The sequence below is a fragment of the Egretta garzetta genome, unplaced genomic scaffold (assembly GCF_000687185.1).
Source record: "Egretta garzetta isolate BGI_Z169 unplaced genomic scaffold, ASM68718v1 scaffold1007, whole genome shotgun sequence".
Classification (NCBI taxonomy): domain Eukaryota; kingdom Metazoa; phylum Chordata; class Aves; order Pelecaniformes; family Ardeidae; genus Egretta; species Egretta garzetta.
The window spans coordinates 207,364-225,259 of NW_009260361.1; the positions used below are offsets into that span (position 1 = coordinate 207,364).

At 38.6% G+C, this 17,896-nt stretch overlaps 1 protein-coding gene across 5 annotated transcripts; it reads left to right on the forward strand.

The window, feature by feature from the left end:
- Nucleotides 1–8: 8 nt before the first annotated feature.
- XRCC3 (X-ray repair cross complementing 3) lies at nucleotides 9–15,790 on the forward strand. 5 transcript variants are annotated; one of them, XM_035898468.1, is made up of 8 exons: nucleotides 9–274; nucleotides 1,021–1,118; nucleotides 1,484–1,621; nucleotides 2,583–2,795; nucleotides 9,162–9,316; nucleotides 11,667–11,879; nucleotides 14,145–14,191; nucleotides 15,163–15,790. In XM_035898468.1, the coding sequence occupies exons 2-8, from the start codon at nucleotides 1,064–1,066 to the stop codon at nucleotides 15,383–15,385; spliced, it is 1,044 nt and encodes a 347-aa protein (XP_035754361.1). In that variant the 5' UTR covers nucleotides 9–274; nucleotides 1,021–1,063; the 3' UTR covers nucleotides 15,386–15,790. The 5 variants fall into 5 exon arrangements, with proteins under 5 accessions (XP_035754361.1, XP_009641296.1, XP_035754364.1 ...); XM_009643001.2 differs by having other exon boundaries at nucleotides 1,036–1,118; XM_035898471.1 differs by lacking the exon at nucleotides 1,484–1,621.
- Nucleotides 15,791–17,896: the final 2,106 nt, after the last annotated feature.

The following is a 17,896-nucleotide window of genomic DNA, read 5'->3' on the forward strand; positions in this document are numbered from 1 at the left end:
CACCGCCCTCCCCTCTGAGGAACGGGCCGCGGGGGGGTGTTACCGCTCAGCTTTCTCTGTGCCAGGGTGGGCTGTGGTAGGCCCGGGCGGCCTCTGTCGGTGCCCCCGTTGGTGGGACACGCCTGGCTTTCCAGTAATTTCCTCCCGGTGACACCCCCCCCTTCTCTTCCCAGTGCCTCCAGCAGTGGCTGCGGTGGAGGGGCTTCATGTACGCGGAGCGTGCGAAATGGTTTGGAGTCCTTCCAGTCAAAGGTCGTCATCATGATTAGCTTCGGTAAGTTTTGACTTGTAACTCTCGTCAGGGTGTTGCTTGAAGATAACTGTTAGCAGGATCCGTGGCAACCTCTCCTCCCCCATGTTAAAAAGGGGGTTGTACATTATGCCACATACTCTTGTATAATGTATTATGTCATATATTCTTCTGTCTGCTGCAGTCCTTCGTAAAGATGATCTGAATAATGGTGACAAACCCCACAGTGCTCTTCCGGGCAGCTGTAGTGCTAAACTATTCTGGTTTAGATCAAAATCTTAAAAAGAGTGCTTAATGTTGTTATAAGAAACAAACTGATTTAAATGTTTAAATGCTAAATTTGCTTTTAGTTCATCAAAAGATATTTGACTATCCAGTGTATGAATAGTCCTGGATCATTCCACATTGCATAGCCCTGGATCATTCCATGTTGCATGTACATGAGATCTTTTTTCTATTTGAAAATGAAAAGCTTGTGTAAGGAGTGGCAGGATAGAAGCAGCTATCCAACATTGCAAGCTTCAATCCAGAGCAAAAGCACTATGCAGAATCACAAGAAATCAAAATTACTAGTAATTAACTGCAGTGTTATTCATTGAACCCTTTAGCAGCATATATGTAAACACCTGTTGAGAAGACTTCTGCCAATGTGCTGAATCACTGCTATTTTTCTAAGATAACTGATAAATATATTGTTAAAAAAAATGTTCCTACAAATGTTTCATGTTGAATGATGCTTATTTTTTTGTTGCATGTATATCTGATAAAAGGCACTTTAATAACAGATGGTTCACCCCAGTGCTGTATCAGGAAATGGACTGGGACCAGTTTGACTTGAACCCTAAAGTAATTGCTGCCCTTAAGAAAGGTAACTTAATTTGCCACTCTCTCACTAATGGATCTGCCACCATAGTGTCTTCTTTACATAACGGTGTATTTGTGGGTGTAAGCATATAGATGTACAGTAATGTTTTAGAACTGTGATTAAGTATTTCATAAGCAAGTTTTTGAGTAATTGGAAGTGATGACTTTCCCCATACTCCAGTAATAAATTTCCAAACAATTTTACAGCATGTCTTGGTACATTTGAAGTAAATGTTGCCTACCCTGCTTACAAGAATGCAGTGTAGGTAAACCTCAAGTAAATGAGTAGCAGAAAGTGGGAAAAAATTTTCTCTTATGCCTAAGACTGTAATCCAGCCCAAGTATTTATAAATACTCTTCTAATTTCAGCTGACATAAAATCAATAAAAGAGATTTTAAATCTTTCTGGATCAGACTTGCAAAGATTGATGAAACTGTCCAGTGCAGATATACAGTGCTTACTGAAAACAGTCTCTCATGCGCTGAGGAGAAACAGTATGCTTACAGGTAATATAGTCAATACAAAAAAAAAATGTTCTATTTAAATCTTAAAATACTGTCACTGGGAGAAAATGTGGTTTTGGCTCCTCACTGACACAGTAATGGGATTCTGAAAATGAAAAGGCAAGTGCTTTAGTTTTACTGTAGTGGACTATTTAACTATCCTAAGGACAGCTCCTCTGAGACCTCGAAGGTAGGTGGAAGTAAATGGGCTTCATTCTTCAGGATCAAGCCTGCTTCAAACAGGACTAAATGATTCTCCAGTCTGGAAAACTTGATTAGGGGAACAAAATACTTCCTTTTTCTGTCTTTCCCTCTTACTATTTTCCTTTTGGACTAGGACTAGTTGAAAAACTTATATATTAAAAACTATATAAACTGATATGATATAAACACCTCATTCCAAATCAGGCAAGACCTAATAGCTCCTCCTGTGCAAATGCTTTGTGGCAGCTCTGTACTTAAAACCTATTTTCTTGTGATTTGCATATATATGCAAATATATATCTATATATCTATATCTATATATCTATATAGATATAGATATCTGGCATCTTGGCCAGATGCCTGCTATGCTGTTTCCTAGTCTGCTATAGCTTTTCTTTTCCATAATTGCTGTGCTTGAGCCTTGCTGGCAATATATTCCAGAGTGTAGTTTTCCATGGAGACTCCTTATATGCAGAGAAAGGAAAAAAGTTCAAGAGGAAGAAAGGGCTCAGTGTAAACTATCAATTTTTGAACAGACATTCAGTTAGTAGGCCTTGTGGGGAAAGGGGGGTGAGGAAGACCAGGCTGAATTAGAAAAATCTCCCATCAACAAAGAAAGCATCCCTTGTAGATATAAACCTGGTATGCAGCCTCTGTCTTACATCATTTTGTGTTAGAAAGATACTAACTGAAACTCCTCTTTTTTCTTCTTCTTTTTTTTCCCTTTTTAATCATTAAAAAAAAATCCAAAACGCTGCAGCACTTCAGCTCTACCAAGATAAAGATCATCTCACCTCCCAACGCCAGAAGCTAAGCCTAGGATGTTCAGTACTAGATAACTTGTTAAAAGGTGGCATTCCTTTAGTGGGAATCACAGAACTTGCTGGGGAAAGTTCCGCTGGGAAGACTCAGATTAGTTTACAACTGTGCCTTTGTGTGCAGTATCCTTACAGATATGGTGGATTAGAGTCTGGTAAGTACTGAAATGTAAATATTGAATTTGCCATTTGGAGGAATATACTGTCTTTAAGAGCATCACCAGTGCATTGAAGTAGATGCACATATTCAGTGCATGTCTTACCCTTCTGCAATAGCATTAGTAGTCAGCTAGTTAGTTAATAATGCATCTTTATAGAGAGAAAAGCATGCTGTGCACAGGCCCTGCATCACAACCTAATTTAACGCAAAATTACTATTGGCTGTTGTTTACCTGCCTGCCACCGTGGGTTAAACTAGATGCATACGAACAATACATGAAAAGTGTTGGTGTCATAAGTATTTAAAGACTGCTCAGATAACAACCACAGCAAAACAGCTTGTCAGATAATTTTCTGCAAACGTTGGGTATGTTGTGTATATTCCCTAGTTGGAGGTCTCAAATTTCAAAGAATATTTAGTTTTATAACAATAAAGTGATTTACAGAGTAAAATTAATGGAAATCTAATTGAAGAAAGTTAATATTGTTTTGTACCTGCAATTTTCTTGGTTTTACCAAAGTAAGTAGGTTTATTCTTTGATTAGAGTATGGTTTTTTAAGCATCTAGCATATCAATCTAACTCCTAATACTTTTGGGTTTTAGTATTGCATCCTCCCTTAGAAAGGGAGGAAACTTGTGTTACTTCTGAAAGGTCAGCGTCCTGGTAGTCTGCCCTGGGTGTGTTTTGGCTGTGATCTTGCTCTTCCTTCCATGCAGCGCTGGGTTTAATTTGGCAGCTCAGTGGTTTGTTGGGGGGAAACTTAATTATTTCCTGTACTATATCTACCCATGTGGAAAAATCATGGAATGTCCAAATGAAGATCTTGCTTAAAGGATACTAATTAACCTGTGGCTTACATTACTTTCCTTTAAGTTATGTCATTAATCAGAGCAGAAGCAAATATTTTTTTTTTCAATTCCCGTGTGCCACTAACTGCTGCAAATGGTTTGAATGCAAATACATTTTTACTCGTGCCCCAGCACATATCCCTGCGTTGACATATGTTGAAAGAAAGGAACAAACCAGAACAGAGTACAGAACAAGGTGCCCGACATCCTGATAGCACTCTTGGCTTTTGTGCCAGACTACAGTCTTCCTTGTAGGGCTGCAAAATGGCAAGTTTTTACATTATTTGTGTTTGAAGACTGTTCTTGTTTCATACGCTCCTAGCGCTTGGTGCCGTTATGATTGCTTTGTCATGTCTGTGTTCCCCATCTACCCACCCCTGAGTGTTTCATGGAAGATGGGATAGAATGGCCATCATACCAGTGCTCCTGTGAGAGAAACAGGGCGTTTTGGAAGGGCTGAGAGGACAGAACTCTTGAAGATCTCGAAGGTATAGAAGGCAGAAATATCCTGCTGTAGAAATTGGAGAGCTAAGGGAGTGGTGCAGTCCTAATTCTTGCAGTTCTTTACTCTGTGTGGTATCTTACCATCTGTTGGACTGCATACAGTCATCGCAGCAGATATTGTTTGCATAGCACTTGGAAAATGAAATTTGATTTCTCTGCAGTCTATAAATAAGGGTTGTGTTGAGCCTCTTATGAGAAATACAGGAATTAAAAGCTTATGTTGAGTATGAGGAGTTTTATTCTTTAGGGAACTTGAGGAGAACATTTAGTAACTTTCACAGAAGTCTAGCACTACCAACAGAAGACTAATCTCAGTGCTAGAACTTCCCTAATGATCTAAAATTATGGAGGCTTGTGGGTTTGTGTTTTTTGGTTTTGTATTTTTTTTTTTAGTGGTAGAAACTTCCTTTCTCTTAGGTGGTGGTATTGAAATACATTTCTTCAGACAGTGTAGATTTATTGTGTATTTACTTCATTTGACTTAGTGCTAATCTTGTTTACGATTCTCAGTGCTAGGAGGTTGGCAGCAAATGAAGAAATTGGGACATCCTTTGCCTCAAGGTTATCTTTCTGCCATTCTAGGAATGTCAGTTATGGTCAATCGCATGTTGGCCAAATGTATTTTATGTGCCCATATTCATAAGTAATACATGAATGTAATGTGACATATTAGAATTAAGAATTGGAAAAATATTTGCTACCGATTCTTGTTAACAAGCTGGTTTGGTGTGTGACAGATTATGTTCATAGGACTCAAAATTTGTCCTTCTTTGAGAGTGGAGTCTTCTAGTGGTTTGTTTGCTTGATTTTGGAGTGTTTTTTGGTTAACAACCATCATAGCACTTTTATCAGTCTAAATAACAGTAAAGCACTGGGATTTAATGAAATAGCTGTTTTCTGTTTGGTTTTTGTGGACCTGTGAGGAAAGAAGCTTATAAGATCGCTGGGGATGACTGACTTCTTAAGAGTGTCTCAGCTTCTTTCTCAAAAGCCTGACTCTTGACTTGCTGTTAGTGTTGACAGCTTCCTAATAAACTGTAAACAGCACAATGCCGTAGCCTTTTGTTTGTGTTGTACTCACCTCCTCTTTTTGTTTAGGTTATGACAATTCACTTATCTTTAAAGATATGTGAATATTAAGTGCTTTTGCCTCATAATTAGGCATCAGTCTTTAATACTGAGTTTAGTTATTTGTCAGTCTCTTCTAGCCCTTGTAACTTTGCTATGAAGCACTTCATGTATTTTTAATGCACAGATGTGTATTCTCCTTAATCAAATGTTTCATTGTGGTTCAAACTGAAGAACACAAACAAAAGCTGAAAAGGCTTAATGAAGGCCCAGTAGGAGAAAGTGCCACTCTCTTTGTACCGTGAAACTCAAATATTAAGCCAAGGCAAAGCTCGTCTGATATATTTTATGTGGCTTAGCTCTCTTAAAGTTCAAGATGGAAATTACATATTGTTTTGTGAAATGAGCAGCTCTTAAAAAAAATAAGGTTGCCCCACTGTATATTTTGTAGAAATCACAAATGGACCAGTTATGTACCTGGAGGACAGTATCTGCTGTAGTAGATTTAACTGGTATCATAGAAGCATTACAGCAGAGTAGAAGACTGGCAGGTGTGTCTGAATGCTGGTATTTACAAAGCTAAACTGAGGCAGGAAAGTTCTATGAAGTAGAACTGTTTCACTAAAAAAACCTAGCCTGAATGAATGTGTTCACTTGAACTTTAAAATCACTGTCATGATTTTACAAAGAGGAGAGTGTGTATCTATTGATCAGGAATTTCAAATCTAGGTTGCTGGACCAGTGGAGCAGAGAGGACCAGATTTTTGCTTCTCCAGCTGTTCTTTTTTGCCTATTACAGCTGTAGGATTACCTTGTTTGCCTTGATTTACTTGTTCATCAGGTATAAATGTGAAACTGGGCCACAACTGTGTATATATGTTTGTAATGCAGTAAGATTACGTGGTTGTTCTATATTCTTCTGCTTTTGCTTTATGTTTGTTCCTATCACTGTACTGAAATTATTGGCAAAGAGGAGAATTTTACATTTCTTTTACATTTCTTTTTCTCCAGATAAGTTAATTTTGGAAAAAATGTATTTTTCCAGCAAGTTTCTCAGGTTTTCTGTTTTGAAATGTCTTGAATGTTGCAATAACTCTGGATCAAAATATAGTTATCTAATCAATGGAGCACTGATCTATCTAGAAATGCAAATCTGCATTGGGAAAACAACCACCATGAAGTCTCAAGTAACGGACATTCCATCCTTTTTAAGTAAACCAAGGAGAGGACAAGGGATGTAATGCTTAAGGCAGGTCCGATTTTTAGAAAGCAGATGATTTCTCTGTAAGCCAGTATTGGCAGTAAAGAAATCCCTGCCTTTCACAAGTAGGCAGTGTTGCGTAAAAGGCAGTCAGTGGTGAATAAGAATGGAGGTTGAGAAGTCCAGAATGTTTTACGTTAGGAACTGTCACACTGCTATGCTAACACAAGTTAGCATAGCTTTTGTTAGTATGAAATTCAGAACCCATATGGGCTTAAGGCAGCTGCGTATCATGGTGGGCTTTCTTTTATTTCTTTGTTTGTTTACTTGGGTTTGAATTTGCACCATAATGGTTTTCACATTTGTGGTGTGAATGTTGCAAGACATAATTGACTTACCTGAGTGAGTGTTGGTGCTAGATGTACATAATGTCAAATTTGTGATTAGAAATTTCTCCTAAATTACTGGCTTTTTAGAAATTGTGAAACTGAAAATCTGATTAGGAATGCATGAACTGCCCTTAGTAAAGATAGCTGGCTATTTGATACTCACCCAGCTGTCACTGTCAAGTTGGAGAGTGATATGAAAATTAGTCCAATTATGAGAAATTAACTTAGGGAAATGCTCAAGAAAGTTAAGGTTCACCTAGTTAACTGTTTTAATAATTAGCTATTTAAAAAGCCTTAAGCAGTTAAGTGATATAATTAATAGTTTACTGTGTTTTCCTTGCCTGAGCTTCATCATTCAACTTCAGGTAGTATTCAACTAGCTGCTGATGTTATTGCAGTCTATGGATTCAAGTAATTGTGGATTCATTTTTCTCTTTCTTTACTTTTTTTATTTTTATTTGTATATGTGCTCATTTGTGTCGACAGATACAGCATATGACTTCAGTTGGTGTATTTACCAAAGACAGCATTTATGCCCACTGTTTAAAATTCAGAATTCCATCCACTCGAATGATAGGAAAAAAGTGGGAAACGTACAGAAAATGTTCATCGTTCAACTTCTTAGGGTTTTTTATGTGTTATAGTTCAGGAATTGTGATCAGATCATGACTGCTCTGATCACTAATGCTTTATTGTAGTCCTCATTCACTGTCAAGTGTTGCAAACTGCTAAGAACCCTCAGTTCCCTCTGACATGGTGTATATATATATATGTAATGTAATTTGGGAAATATTCTAGTGATGAATGCTATTGCCTGGTAGGGCCAAGGAAAGTAAAAAGGAGCTGAAGTATAATTTGAACCTGCTATTAGGTAGAATGGAAATAGAAATTGTGGAATTTCAGTACCTCCTTTGGAAAGCATAGATGATGAAATATTTTCTGTGTGTTAATAATTGAGGAAGGTCTTTAATTCTCACCTGTCAAAGACAATTTTTTTTTAATCAGGGGGCATGGATAAATATTTTTGCTTTACCTGATAGCTTTGAGTATTTAAAAATAAGACTGTGTATTTGAAAAATGTTTTTTGTTGGGGTTTTTTTTAATGTTTCACATGTGAAGTAGGGTGGTTTATGTAAGAATTTACGGTGGGGCTGGGGAGAGTTGAGCAAAAGATGCAAGTTTAGTCCTGGAGAAAATGAGGCTTAGGCTCATCTTTGTCTTATATAGAGAATTCAATAGCCTGTGCTATACAGGCGTCCATCAGCAAAATATTTTTATTGATAAAATAACCATTAATTTTTAATTGATCCAGTCCTGACATCTTCCAGTTTCTACTATTAGATGGAGTTTCATATTTTTTTTTCAGTGGAATATATAGAGGATTTGGAAGTTGCATCTGGAAATGGGACTTTCTGCTCCCTGGAGAGCCAGCATAGGGATGGACCATTGGGGTATAAATGTTCAGGATGTCTCATGTTGCCAAGCACATCAGTTGCCAAGCTGTGTTAGCAGCTTCAACCATTTTAGTGAGTGGACTTAATCCTTAGATGTAACCCTGTAAGTGTTAGCTGATAATTCTTGCTAGCTCTGCAATAACAGTAACAGTTTTTTATAAAGAAAATATTGCATGTATTTCTGTTTTCTTTCCCCGACATCTTTGATGTGTATGTCTAACTTTCTCTGCAATAATGCATACTTGTTAACTAGAAACCGCAGTAAAAATATATAGACATCACTCACAGTAATGTGATTAAAGTATAATGCTTTTTATCTAATCTACCCTTTTCAGGAAGGGTTAATTGGACTGAGATTGGATGAGTGATCCTCTTTAAACTGGTGTACAAATTGTGGCAATAAGTACCCCTCCATATGTAAACTTAAAAAAAAGAAATTGAAAACACTGAGTGAAATTAATCAAAATACTAGTTGTACTGGTTTGGGCTGGATAGTTAATTTTCTTCATATAAAATTGTGCTGTGCTTTGTGGTTGTGACCAGAATAGGCAAACTATACGGTATTGCTCTATTTGTGGGTTGGATAAATTACAATACTCGTAGTCACCCAAGTTAGGTGGTCAGGTGTTCTGCAGTTGTGCGAAATGAGTGTCACCTAGTGGAGAGTACAAAAATACAACTGTGTCAGCAGGCACCAAAAAAAGGATCTGGCAACTACAGCAAAGGGGTTTTTGTTGTTCATCATCATTGATTCAATATGGCTGCAAAAAAAGTAACATGAATTTCCAGGTACGTATGTCTAGCTTTTGAGTGCAGAATGTATTATTTTTGTGCTGTTAAGAAAACTGTGTATAAGAGCCCTGTTGTAATAATAGAAGTGTTTTCCTCGAATATAGGAGCTGTCTACATTTGTACAGAAGATGTATTCCCAAGTAAGCGTCTGCAACAGCTCATAGATCAACAATGTAAACTGCGTGCAGATGTTCCGGCTGATATCATACAGAAGATCAAGTTTGGAAACAGTATTTTTGTGGAGCATGCAGCAGACCTAGTAAGTAGTAGCACAAATTAAGAACGCGTAATTATTACACTGTAATCCAGTAACCACAGTGGGTTTTTTGATATAGGAGACCTTTCAAAAGGCTAAAAGTGAACTAAGATCTGTAATGAATACTTCCTAATCTCTCCAATTTGCTGTTAGAGAATTATTACAGTGTTGTATTATGAAAGATATTAAAAGATAAATATTAAATTTTTTTTTAAAGAATAAATCATGTAGTGGATTTTTGTAAGTCATTATGTTTATAAAAGTGTAGAAGACTTATTGCTGCTGGTTTTACTGCAGCTTCTAGGGAGATCTTCATTGAGTTTGGAGACAGGATATAAATGTACTTGCAAAAGGTGGTGTGTATCCTGACTAACTTGCAATATAACACCAGAGTTGTTAAACTGTAATTTAAGCAGATAGGAGGAAAGGATACAAAAGATGATGCCTGGAATCGGTGATGGCACACCATAACCACAGCAACGCAACTGTCTTGTCCCTCTGCCTGTAAGGCGTCATAGTAGAACGGGAGGGGAAAAGATACAAACTTCTTGCCTTGTAACCCCATGTTTTTGTGCTTTTTCTTACGTACGCGTGAATATGCTCTTTATTGTTAGAGTCAGAAGGTCTGTTTTCCCTGAGACTTGAAAGTAGCACTTGTTAAATCACTCCAGTTGTTGGTGTTTCTTAATAGTAGTTTGCAAGTATAAGAAGATCTTGTATGTTAGTATGCTTGCCACTTACTCACTGTGTGGTCCAGGCAGCAGCTAAGCTACCTTTTCCATGTCCTGTTCATTGGAAATATTAATTAAAGTTCTAATTGTAGTTTCTGGAAGCTATAGAGTATGTTATTGTAAAAAAGGAGAGAATCACCCTATAGCATCTCTCTAAAATACCCTTAAAAGTAAAACACTACACTCACTGGTAAGTCCAGGAACTGCACAACAGATTATTACAATTCATATATATATACATATAGATTCAGTTTGTGTGTATGTGTATCCATATACATAGAATGCATTGCTATATAGAGATAGGCAGATTATAGCAACTGCAGTAGAAACCCAAATCACAACTATGTTCTGTATTTTAACATCAAAAATTTTTTTTACTTGCTTCATTCTGAAGAATCGAGTTTTTCATGTATTCACTTGAAAAGAATGAGACTTGTACAAACAGAAGGACCACATACAAACACTGAAATGTTTGAAGTGTAACATAGTTTCCTGTAGATATACCAGTAAGTGAAACAAAAAAAAAAAAATAAAATCAATTTTCCAGAATGGAAAGCAGTCATATGTTCTTCAGAGTAAGTCTTCCCTCTCAGTTTAAAAAAAAAAAAAAACAAAAAAACCCCACGCTTCCCCCCCCCCAAAAAAAACCCCTTGATATTATACTACTTATTTTGTAAAAAGCAGCTCATTTAGTAGAATAGGTCTTACTGTAATTCAGACTTGAGAATTGCAATTAGGTTTTAAAAGCTGTGATATGCTAGAGGATATTATATGTAATTTTGGATGCATATAAGCTCTAAGCTGTGAGCCTCTATTTAGATGTAAAGAGTGGCCCCACTCAGAAGAACTGTGACTCACATTATTGCTTTTTTTGCCAACATTAAAATTTCTGGTGGCCAGAAGCTGAGATTATTGCCATGAGCTTGTCCTCCTTTCTGCTCAGCTGCTATAGACCACACTGGTAAAGACAAGATTTGTTATCTTTACAAGGACCTTTCATCTGACTACTACGATTATTCTTATGTGATAGAAGTTGCACCCTAGAAAATATTTGTTAGTTAAACTTCCTGCAACTGAAATGTTTGGTGACATCAAATGTTCAGTTAGTAAAACTTTTTAATAGGGAGGATACAAGTTGCAGCTACTTATGTTTGTAAGACTCTTGATCAATATGAATTTGATCTAGCAGCTATGTATTTTACTGTTAATATGTCATTAGTGGCACAGCAGCAGAGTCTCTAACTTACCTGTTTTGAGTATTTAATGCTGGTCTCGAATCCTCAGTGGTTCAGTGAGAACCACTCCTGCAAAACACAAATGGTTTGCGATTGTAGTATTGCATTCTTGAGATTTTGAAACCTCGGTAAATAATTCATTTAAGTCAGAGCTGTAGATAACTGTACATTGCAGTTTGGTCTTTTTATTTTTTTTTCCTTAGGGTAAAACCCGAAGACATTTGTGAAAAATGGTTACTAGTGAGACTTACATATCCACAAAATCACTTTATGATTAGAAACTCCATCAGCTCGTGTTTCAAAGATGGCATCTGTAGTTACTATCTTGACTTTACAAATAGAATTATTTGAACCATTTCAATGCTGGCTGTTTGTATTTTGTGGCAGGATACCTTTCACAACTGCATTACCAAAAGGATTTCCCTACTGCTCACGAGAGGCATGGTGAGGCTGGTGGTCATAGACTCTATTGCTGCTTTGTTTCGATGCGAATTTGGAGTTTCAGATTCTGTTAGGAAGGCTCGGTATTTGCAGATGTTTGGAGCACAGCTTCACAATTTAAGCACAAGATTCAGGACTCCAATAATGTGCATTAATCAGGTATGACATCAACATTGCTTCTCATTTCATAGGGACCATCTAATAAATGGCTGGGGCAGGCAAAATCTGTGTATGCAGGTTTCTTGGTGTTGTATTTAACACTGTCAACAGAGTATTAATGACTGATGGAAACTGAAGTTTCCTTAAACTGGTGTACTTTGGTGTATTTTAACTTCTCCGAGTTTAAAAGTATCATTTAAGCTTTTAGAGACTGACATTCTCAAAGGTTGTCTGTTAAAACTAACAAAAATAGATGTCTATAGCAACTGTACCAAGCATCAAACTAAAGTAACAGAGTTCTTTCTTAGCACTAGCTTCAAATGCCATCACCAGCGGGATTGCTCTGGGAACCCTGCATGCACAGTTAAATTCCACATATACAGGAGACAGTGAAACACCAGGGACTTTGCTGCATTTTTGTGAAGCTCAGCATTTTTGTGTAACTGCTGAGATCACTAAAGCATTAGAAGGCATGCAAGCTGACTCGAGTGGAATCAAAAAAAGGCCACAATGATACTAGTCAAAAAGAATGTTCTTTTGAGAAAACTAGACAAGACACTACTTCTGTCCTGTAGAAGCGGCACAACCCTGCTCTTAGTCTAATCACAAATTGAAGAAGCATAGGAGTGCTGGAGAGGAAGCATTCACATTTGGAATGCGGTCTGAGCAAGAGGTAAGTAAATGTGCAGGCAGGCCACCATGGGGAAACTTCCTTTCTGGAAGGCCCTTCCATCGAATGAAAAAGTACTCAGCCCTGAGGTTTCCTTCTCACAGCAGAAGAAAAGAGGTAGGGAAAAAAAGCTGAATGAAGAAAACTTTTATACCAGAAAGAAAGAGGTTCTAGAAACATCAAGTCAACTGTTGTTTGATTTGTTTCTGTTCCCTAGGAGTAGTTCTGGAACTACAGAAGGGGCAGTGTGTAAAACCTTAACATTTGCTACCGTAACTGGAAGGGAGTGTATTAGAATTCATACATACCAGTAATTTGAACACCTTCCAGGCATGCACAGTCTTTTTATTTTCAGTAAGATCTCCATTAAGATTCAGTAGGTTTTAAATTTCAGCCTCCAGTTACTCCTAATTTTTTAACCAACTTTTTCTTACATAACCTTTCATAGGGTCAGCTAGCTTTTAAGGAAAACTGAGATTTCCTGTAACTGCCTTCTGAATTTTGGTATTATTAAAGACAACTTGTTCTCCTTGGGAAACATGGGTTGGGTTTTGCTCTTTGTTAAGCAAAGGTTTGTGTGTTTCAGCATTTACCCTATGAAGCCAACCAATGGAGTCAAGTTCCTTGGCTACTCTGAGTTCTGGGATACTCTGAGTACAGGCATTTGAAAAGGCTGTCTGCCTGGTTCCTGGGGGCTTGGGGGGCCCATCTAGCAAAAGAAGATCTGATGAAGGGTAAGACAGGTCTAGATGTATCCAGTCTCTGCCTTGGGCTGGCTCAGCACAAGAGGGAAAAAAGTGATTTAAGCAAGCTGCTTAGATCTGCCTTCCCATGATGGGGAGTGTTACGTGGGTGCTGGTTCACAATAGATGAGGTCACTGCCTGATGCTGAATTGACAACAGTCTGACCATTTGCTAACAAAGGGTCCTTCAAGACTGTATTCTACTGGCAGGTGACTCATTACATCCAGTCTCTAGTTACAGAAATAAACTGTGAATATAACAACATTGAGGAAGGTTATGGCTGTAAAGTAATCCATTCTGTACGTTATATTTAGAGAAGTACTTACATAACTTCATTTGCTGTACTTCATCAAGAACTTGCCTGGAAGAATCATGACACTAAAAGACGATAGAGGGAGTCAAGAGGTGTAGATTTTTGTAGGCTGTAGTCTAAGGCAAACTGCTCCATTAAGCAGGCCTTCAAAGGTAGTGAAATCACTGAGAACAGGACTCCTGTTGGAGATTGGGCTTCAGTACCTTTTATTGACAGATACAGCATTGGAACACTTCTCTGTGTGTGGTAGTTTTTTGTTTTGATGTTTGTTTGGGGTTTTTTTAACAAATTAAGTACCTAGTACTAGTTAAATTCATGTAAGTTGTAGCTAGCTACACTGAAAGTAGCACTGAAAACTAAGATAACACTTCACAACTCCCTTCTAGTTTGCCTTGAAAGAATAAGGGTTTTCTAACTTGGCTTAATATGTGATCAAATAACTTGGATTTTCTTGGCTTCAGGCCCTTCCCTGCCCTTATGGTGGCTAAAACAAATGCGTAACTACAGGTCAGCTTCAAAGGTTGTTCTTCTACTTTAGGTGACGGATGCAGTGAGCGAGTCAGAAGCTGCTCAGTGCAGTTGTAGGTAAGTCACCCACAACAGAAACGTAACCATGTCATACACAGCAGCATTTAACCACTGTGGGTTTTATAACTTCAGGATAAATTTCCAGAGCGTACTAAGAGCAGTAGTGCATTTACCCAGCCGTGCTGTATTTGCTGGAGATCAGCAATAGCTCATGTGCTGTAACATGGAAGAAACTGTCATATAGACTTATGTGGTAATTCCTCATCAGCAAGTTGGGGGGAAAAATTCCCTGGAGTTAATAGCCGGTGTACTTGCTTACACAAGAGTATTTTTGCAACTTTTCTTGTCTCTGATAAAACCAAGTGCATTTTCTGTCTGCTTAAAAAAAATATATTGACCAAACCTTGTGGGTTGGTTTTGCTAGTTGCTTAAGGAAAAAAAAAAAGTATCATTTGACACCAAGTTATTAACAGCATTCAAACATACATATTTGTTGTTTGAATCCTAGCTATAATCTTGATTTACTAGATAAGATAGGTGCGCTACATAAATGTGGTTTTGCAAGGAATTAGTTATGTCCTCAGATTCAGAAGCTGACACAGAACAAGTATAAGGTTCAGGTAGTTTTCCTTGGTTATCTTGAAATTCTTTTACTGGAGAGATTGTGGGTTTTCCAGGAAAAAAAAAATTGTTCTAAACTTCAGGTTGAAAGCAATACATACGTGGTGTTATAGCTACCCAACACTTCTAAATATATCTTCAAATGGAATCCAGGGCCGACAGTTACACACTTCCTAGGTGTAAAGTTCAACCATTTTGCTATTGCTAGTTTTATATCACATAGAGAGAACCTAGCGTGTAGTTTTGTGAGTATACCCTGTAACCTCTGTCTTCGAAGACCTATAAATATAGCAAACAGCAGTAAATGCAGGAAGAGTAGATCGTTTCTCCCAGTGTAATTTTGTTACAACAGAAGGTATTTCATATTAAATTCATACATGCAGAAACTTTTAATGCTTGCTTTATAGTGTCGTGGGTAACAGAGTCTCTCCAGCACTTGGAATAACCTGGGCAAATCAGCTGCTAATGAGACTGATGGTCAGCCGAGTAACACAACCTGAACAACCAGCTGGAGCTGCCTCACACCACACTGGAAGCGTGAGGACTTTAACAGTAGTTTTTGCTCCTCATCTCCCTCCATCCTCTTGCTACTATACAGTAAAACTGGAAGGTGTAAAAGGAGTAAAATGAATCCTTTGGATAGTAAAGCATCCTGCTCCGAAAATGTATCCAAACTACTTCACTTCAGGATGGATTACTGGTAAAATGAAATTCTTCCTAGATGAGAGAAACAGATGCTGAAATACATAAATGGTGATGATACAGTAAGCCTTGCCTACATTATGAAGGATGATCCTTTTATACTTGGATGCATGCTCATCAGCTTTTCCCTGTGAGAGAAGTTTTCTGAAAGAGAGTAAAGCTGTGGGCAGGTAGAGGCTGCACAATGAAGTGGGATGTGGCAATCCCCATTTTAGGGGAGACCTGACTTTTAATTTCGTTTTAATAGCCTGCTAATCTAGAAACAGCACTTACTGCAAGTGTATACCTTCTCTCTTTCCAGATCCACACTTACTGCAAGTGTATACCTTCTCTGTTTCCAGATCCTAAAGGGACTCAAATTCAACCAGTTAATACTGCTGATGGCGTTCCTAGCCCTTGTGCTGCCATTCACCTAGCTGTAGGACCTTGGAAATAACAGAAAGCAGCTTTGTCACAAAGCAGCAATCCTATCTTAAAACCACTTGTTATTAATATTAGGATTAAAAAAAACTATGAAAAAAATACTTGATTTTAACATCTTACTGTAAGGATTAAAATTGTAGTGCTTTTATACTCTATGGGCATATCTGGCTTTGTAAAACTTTGGCACATTTTTTTTGAAATGGTTCTTTTCCATCCTTTTCTTGCTGTCCAGTTCCCTCCTCTCATAGCAAAAGCCTCTTTAGCCTCATCCATTTTAAAAAAGTAACAGGCCACATGCTCCCAGCCCCTTGTTCTGTTTGCCCACCTCTGAAGCCACGTAAGCAGGTACTTTCAGCGCAAGGGCTCTGCTTGTGTTCTTCCTGCTGCTCTGCGTTTTGTTGGATCGGGACAGGGGTCTGGATCACTGCCGCCAGTGTCTTCTGGCCTTACTGCAGGGCTGTTGGCTAAATTGTGCTTCCCAAGGGCACCTTTAGCTGGTTTCATCCATCCATGGTGTTACTGCTCTTCTCAGGTTTTTGTTGTTAAAGCCTTACATGTTTTTCTCTCCATCTTTGCACTATTTAGCACATTGTTGTGATTGTTGTCCTCAGACTACGGCTTTTTCTATTTATTTTTTTTTGCTTGCTGCATTCAATGTGAAACTAAGCTGGATGAAGTCACTCATGCACGTTTTCCAAAGGCCTTAGTCCTTACTTGGCCTATGTTATGCGAGTGCCTGCTCTTACCAGTGTATGCTGCTCATTTGTATCATGTATTTGTTAAGCTTTCAGACTTCCCCCTTCTACCCACTTCCCCAGGTTGCCCAAATGAGAGGCCTACCCCAGGCTGACATTTCCCTGTGTAGTTATGTCGCTCAGTTCTGTCTTCTGGCAAACGCAAACCTTTTGTTCTCCATAGCCTAAACAATAACATGTCCCCCATCAATACAAGCTCAGAGGACTGCCTGTCACTGGGCAAGAGGCAAGGCCAGGCACGCAGGTACTCCAGTTAGTGAAATGGCCGCCCTTCCTTCCCCCCATCCCCCAGTAATACTCTGTAAGGAGACAGCAGCCATCGTTTCTTGTGGACGCACGCAGCCGGGTGGCAGAAAGGAGAAGTTCTGGCTGGCTGTCCCCTGTGTCTGCTGGAGCTCGGGCAGATGCCTTTGCGCAGGACAGCTGAGGAGGATGCAAGAAAAGGCAACGCAGGGTGACGGGGACTGTATGGCTGCCTCGGGGACGTTCTTGAGCACAGGCGCAGTCATGCCTGGAAGCTGACAGAAGGGAACTCTGAGCAAGCAGAGGGAAGGATGAGTTGCTTTCAGTGCCTTCAGTCATCAGAGGGGACCTTGTGCAATTAGCACAGCGTTGTCTCTAGATCTCTTCTCTAATGTCTTAGTTCTCTGTACTTGAAAATAACCATGCTCTCTGGTGTTTTTTAATAAAATCCAACCATGAAGCTTAGAAGTCTTTGTGATCTTCAGCTGAGGAAGAAGTGAGCGCACTATAGCTTGGAGGCATAGCTACCTCAGTCTGCAAATCCTTATGTTCCATGCCTTCTTCCTAACAATCTTAATAAATAAAAGTTTCATTAAATAATGCAGCACAGGTAACACTCAAATTATTTTCTTCTGTTCCTGGCCTGTTTATCTGGGCCAGGAACTTTAGCCAATATATTGCTCATCCTATTGTACTAATTTGATTTAAAAAAACCAACCAGACAGCTGTGGCTGATCAATGGGAGTCAGTCAACCCTGACCCAGACCTTCATTTACAAAAGCCTCATCACAGCCAGGCTCCAGTCCCAGGAGCTTGCCTCGCTGCAAACCATGTCCAGAACAGCCTAATACACATTTTGAAGCTCAGTTTTCTAACACCGATAGCTCTTTTTTTCAGCCTGACTGCTTACAAGAATGAGACCCAAGTGTTAGAGGTGGGTCTGTAACCAAAGTCCCGCTTTACATAATGAAAAACACTTTTACCAAGAACTTTAAGTAACATCTTACCTGGGTAAGTG

What these genes read in the sequence shown, in the direction of transcription:
- XRCC3 (XM_035898468.1), top strand. Translation starts at nt 1,064, where the DNA reads ATGGACTGGGACCAGTTTGACTTGAACCCTAAAGTAATTGCTGCCCTT. An exon ending in AATTGCTGCCCTTAAGAAAG is followed by an intron (nt 1,119 to 1,483) that starts GTAACTTAATTT and finishes TTCTAATTTCAG; the next exon opens with CTGACATAAAATCAATAAAA. An exon ending in TGGAGCATGCAGCAGACCTA is followed by an intron (nt 9,317 to 11,666) that starts GTAAGTAGTAGC and finishes ATTTTGTGGCAG; the next exon opens with GATACCTTTCACAACTGCAT.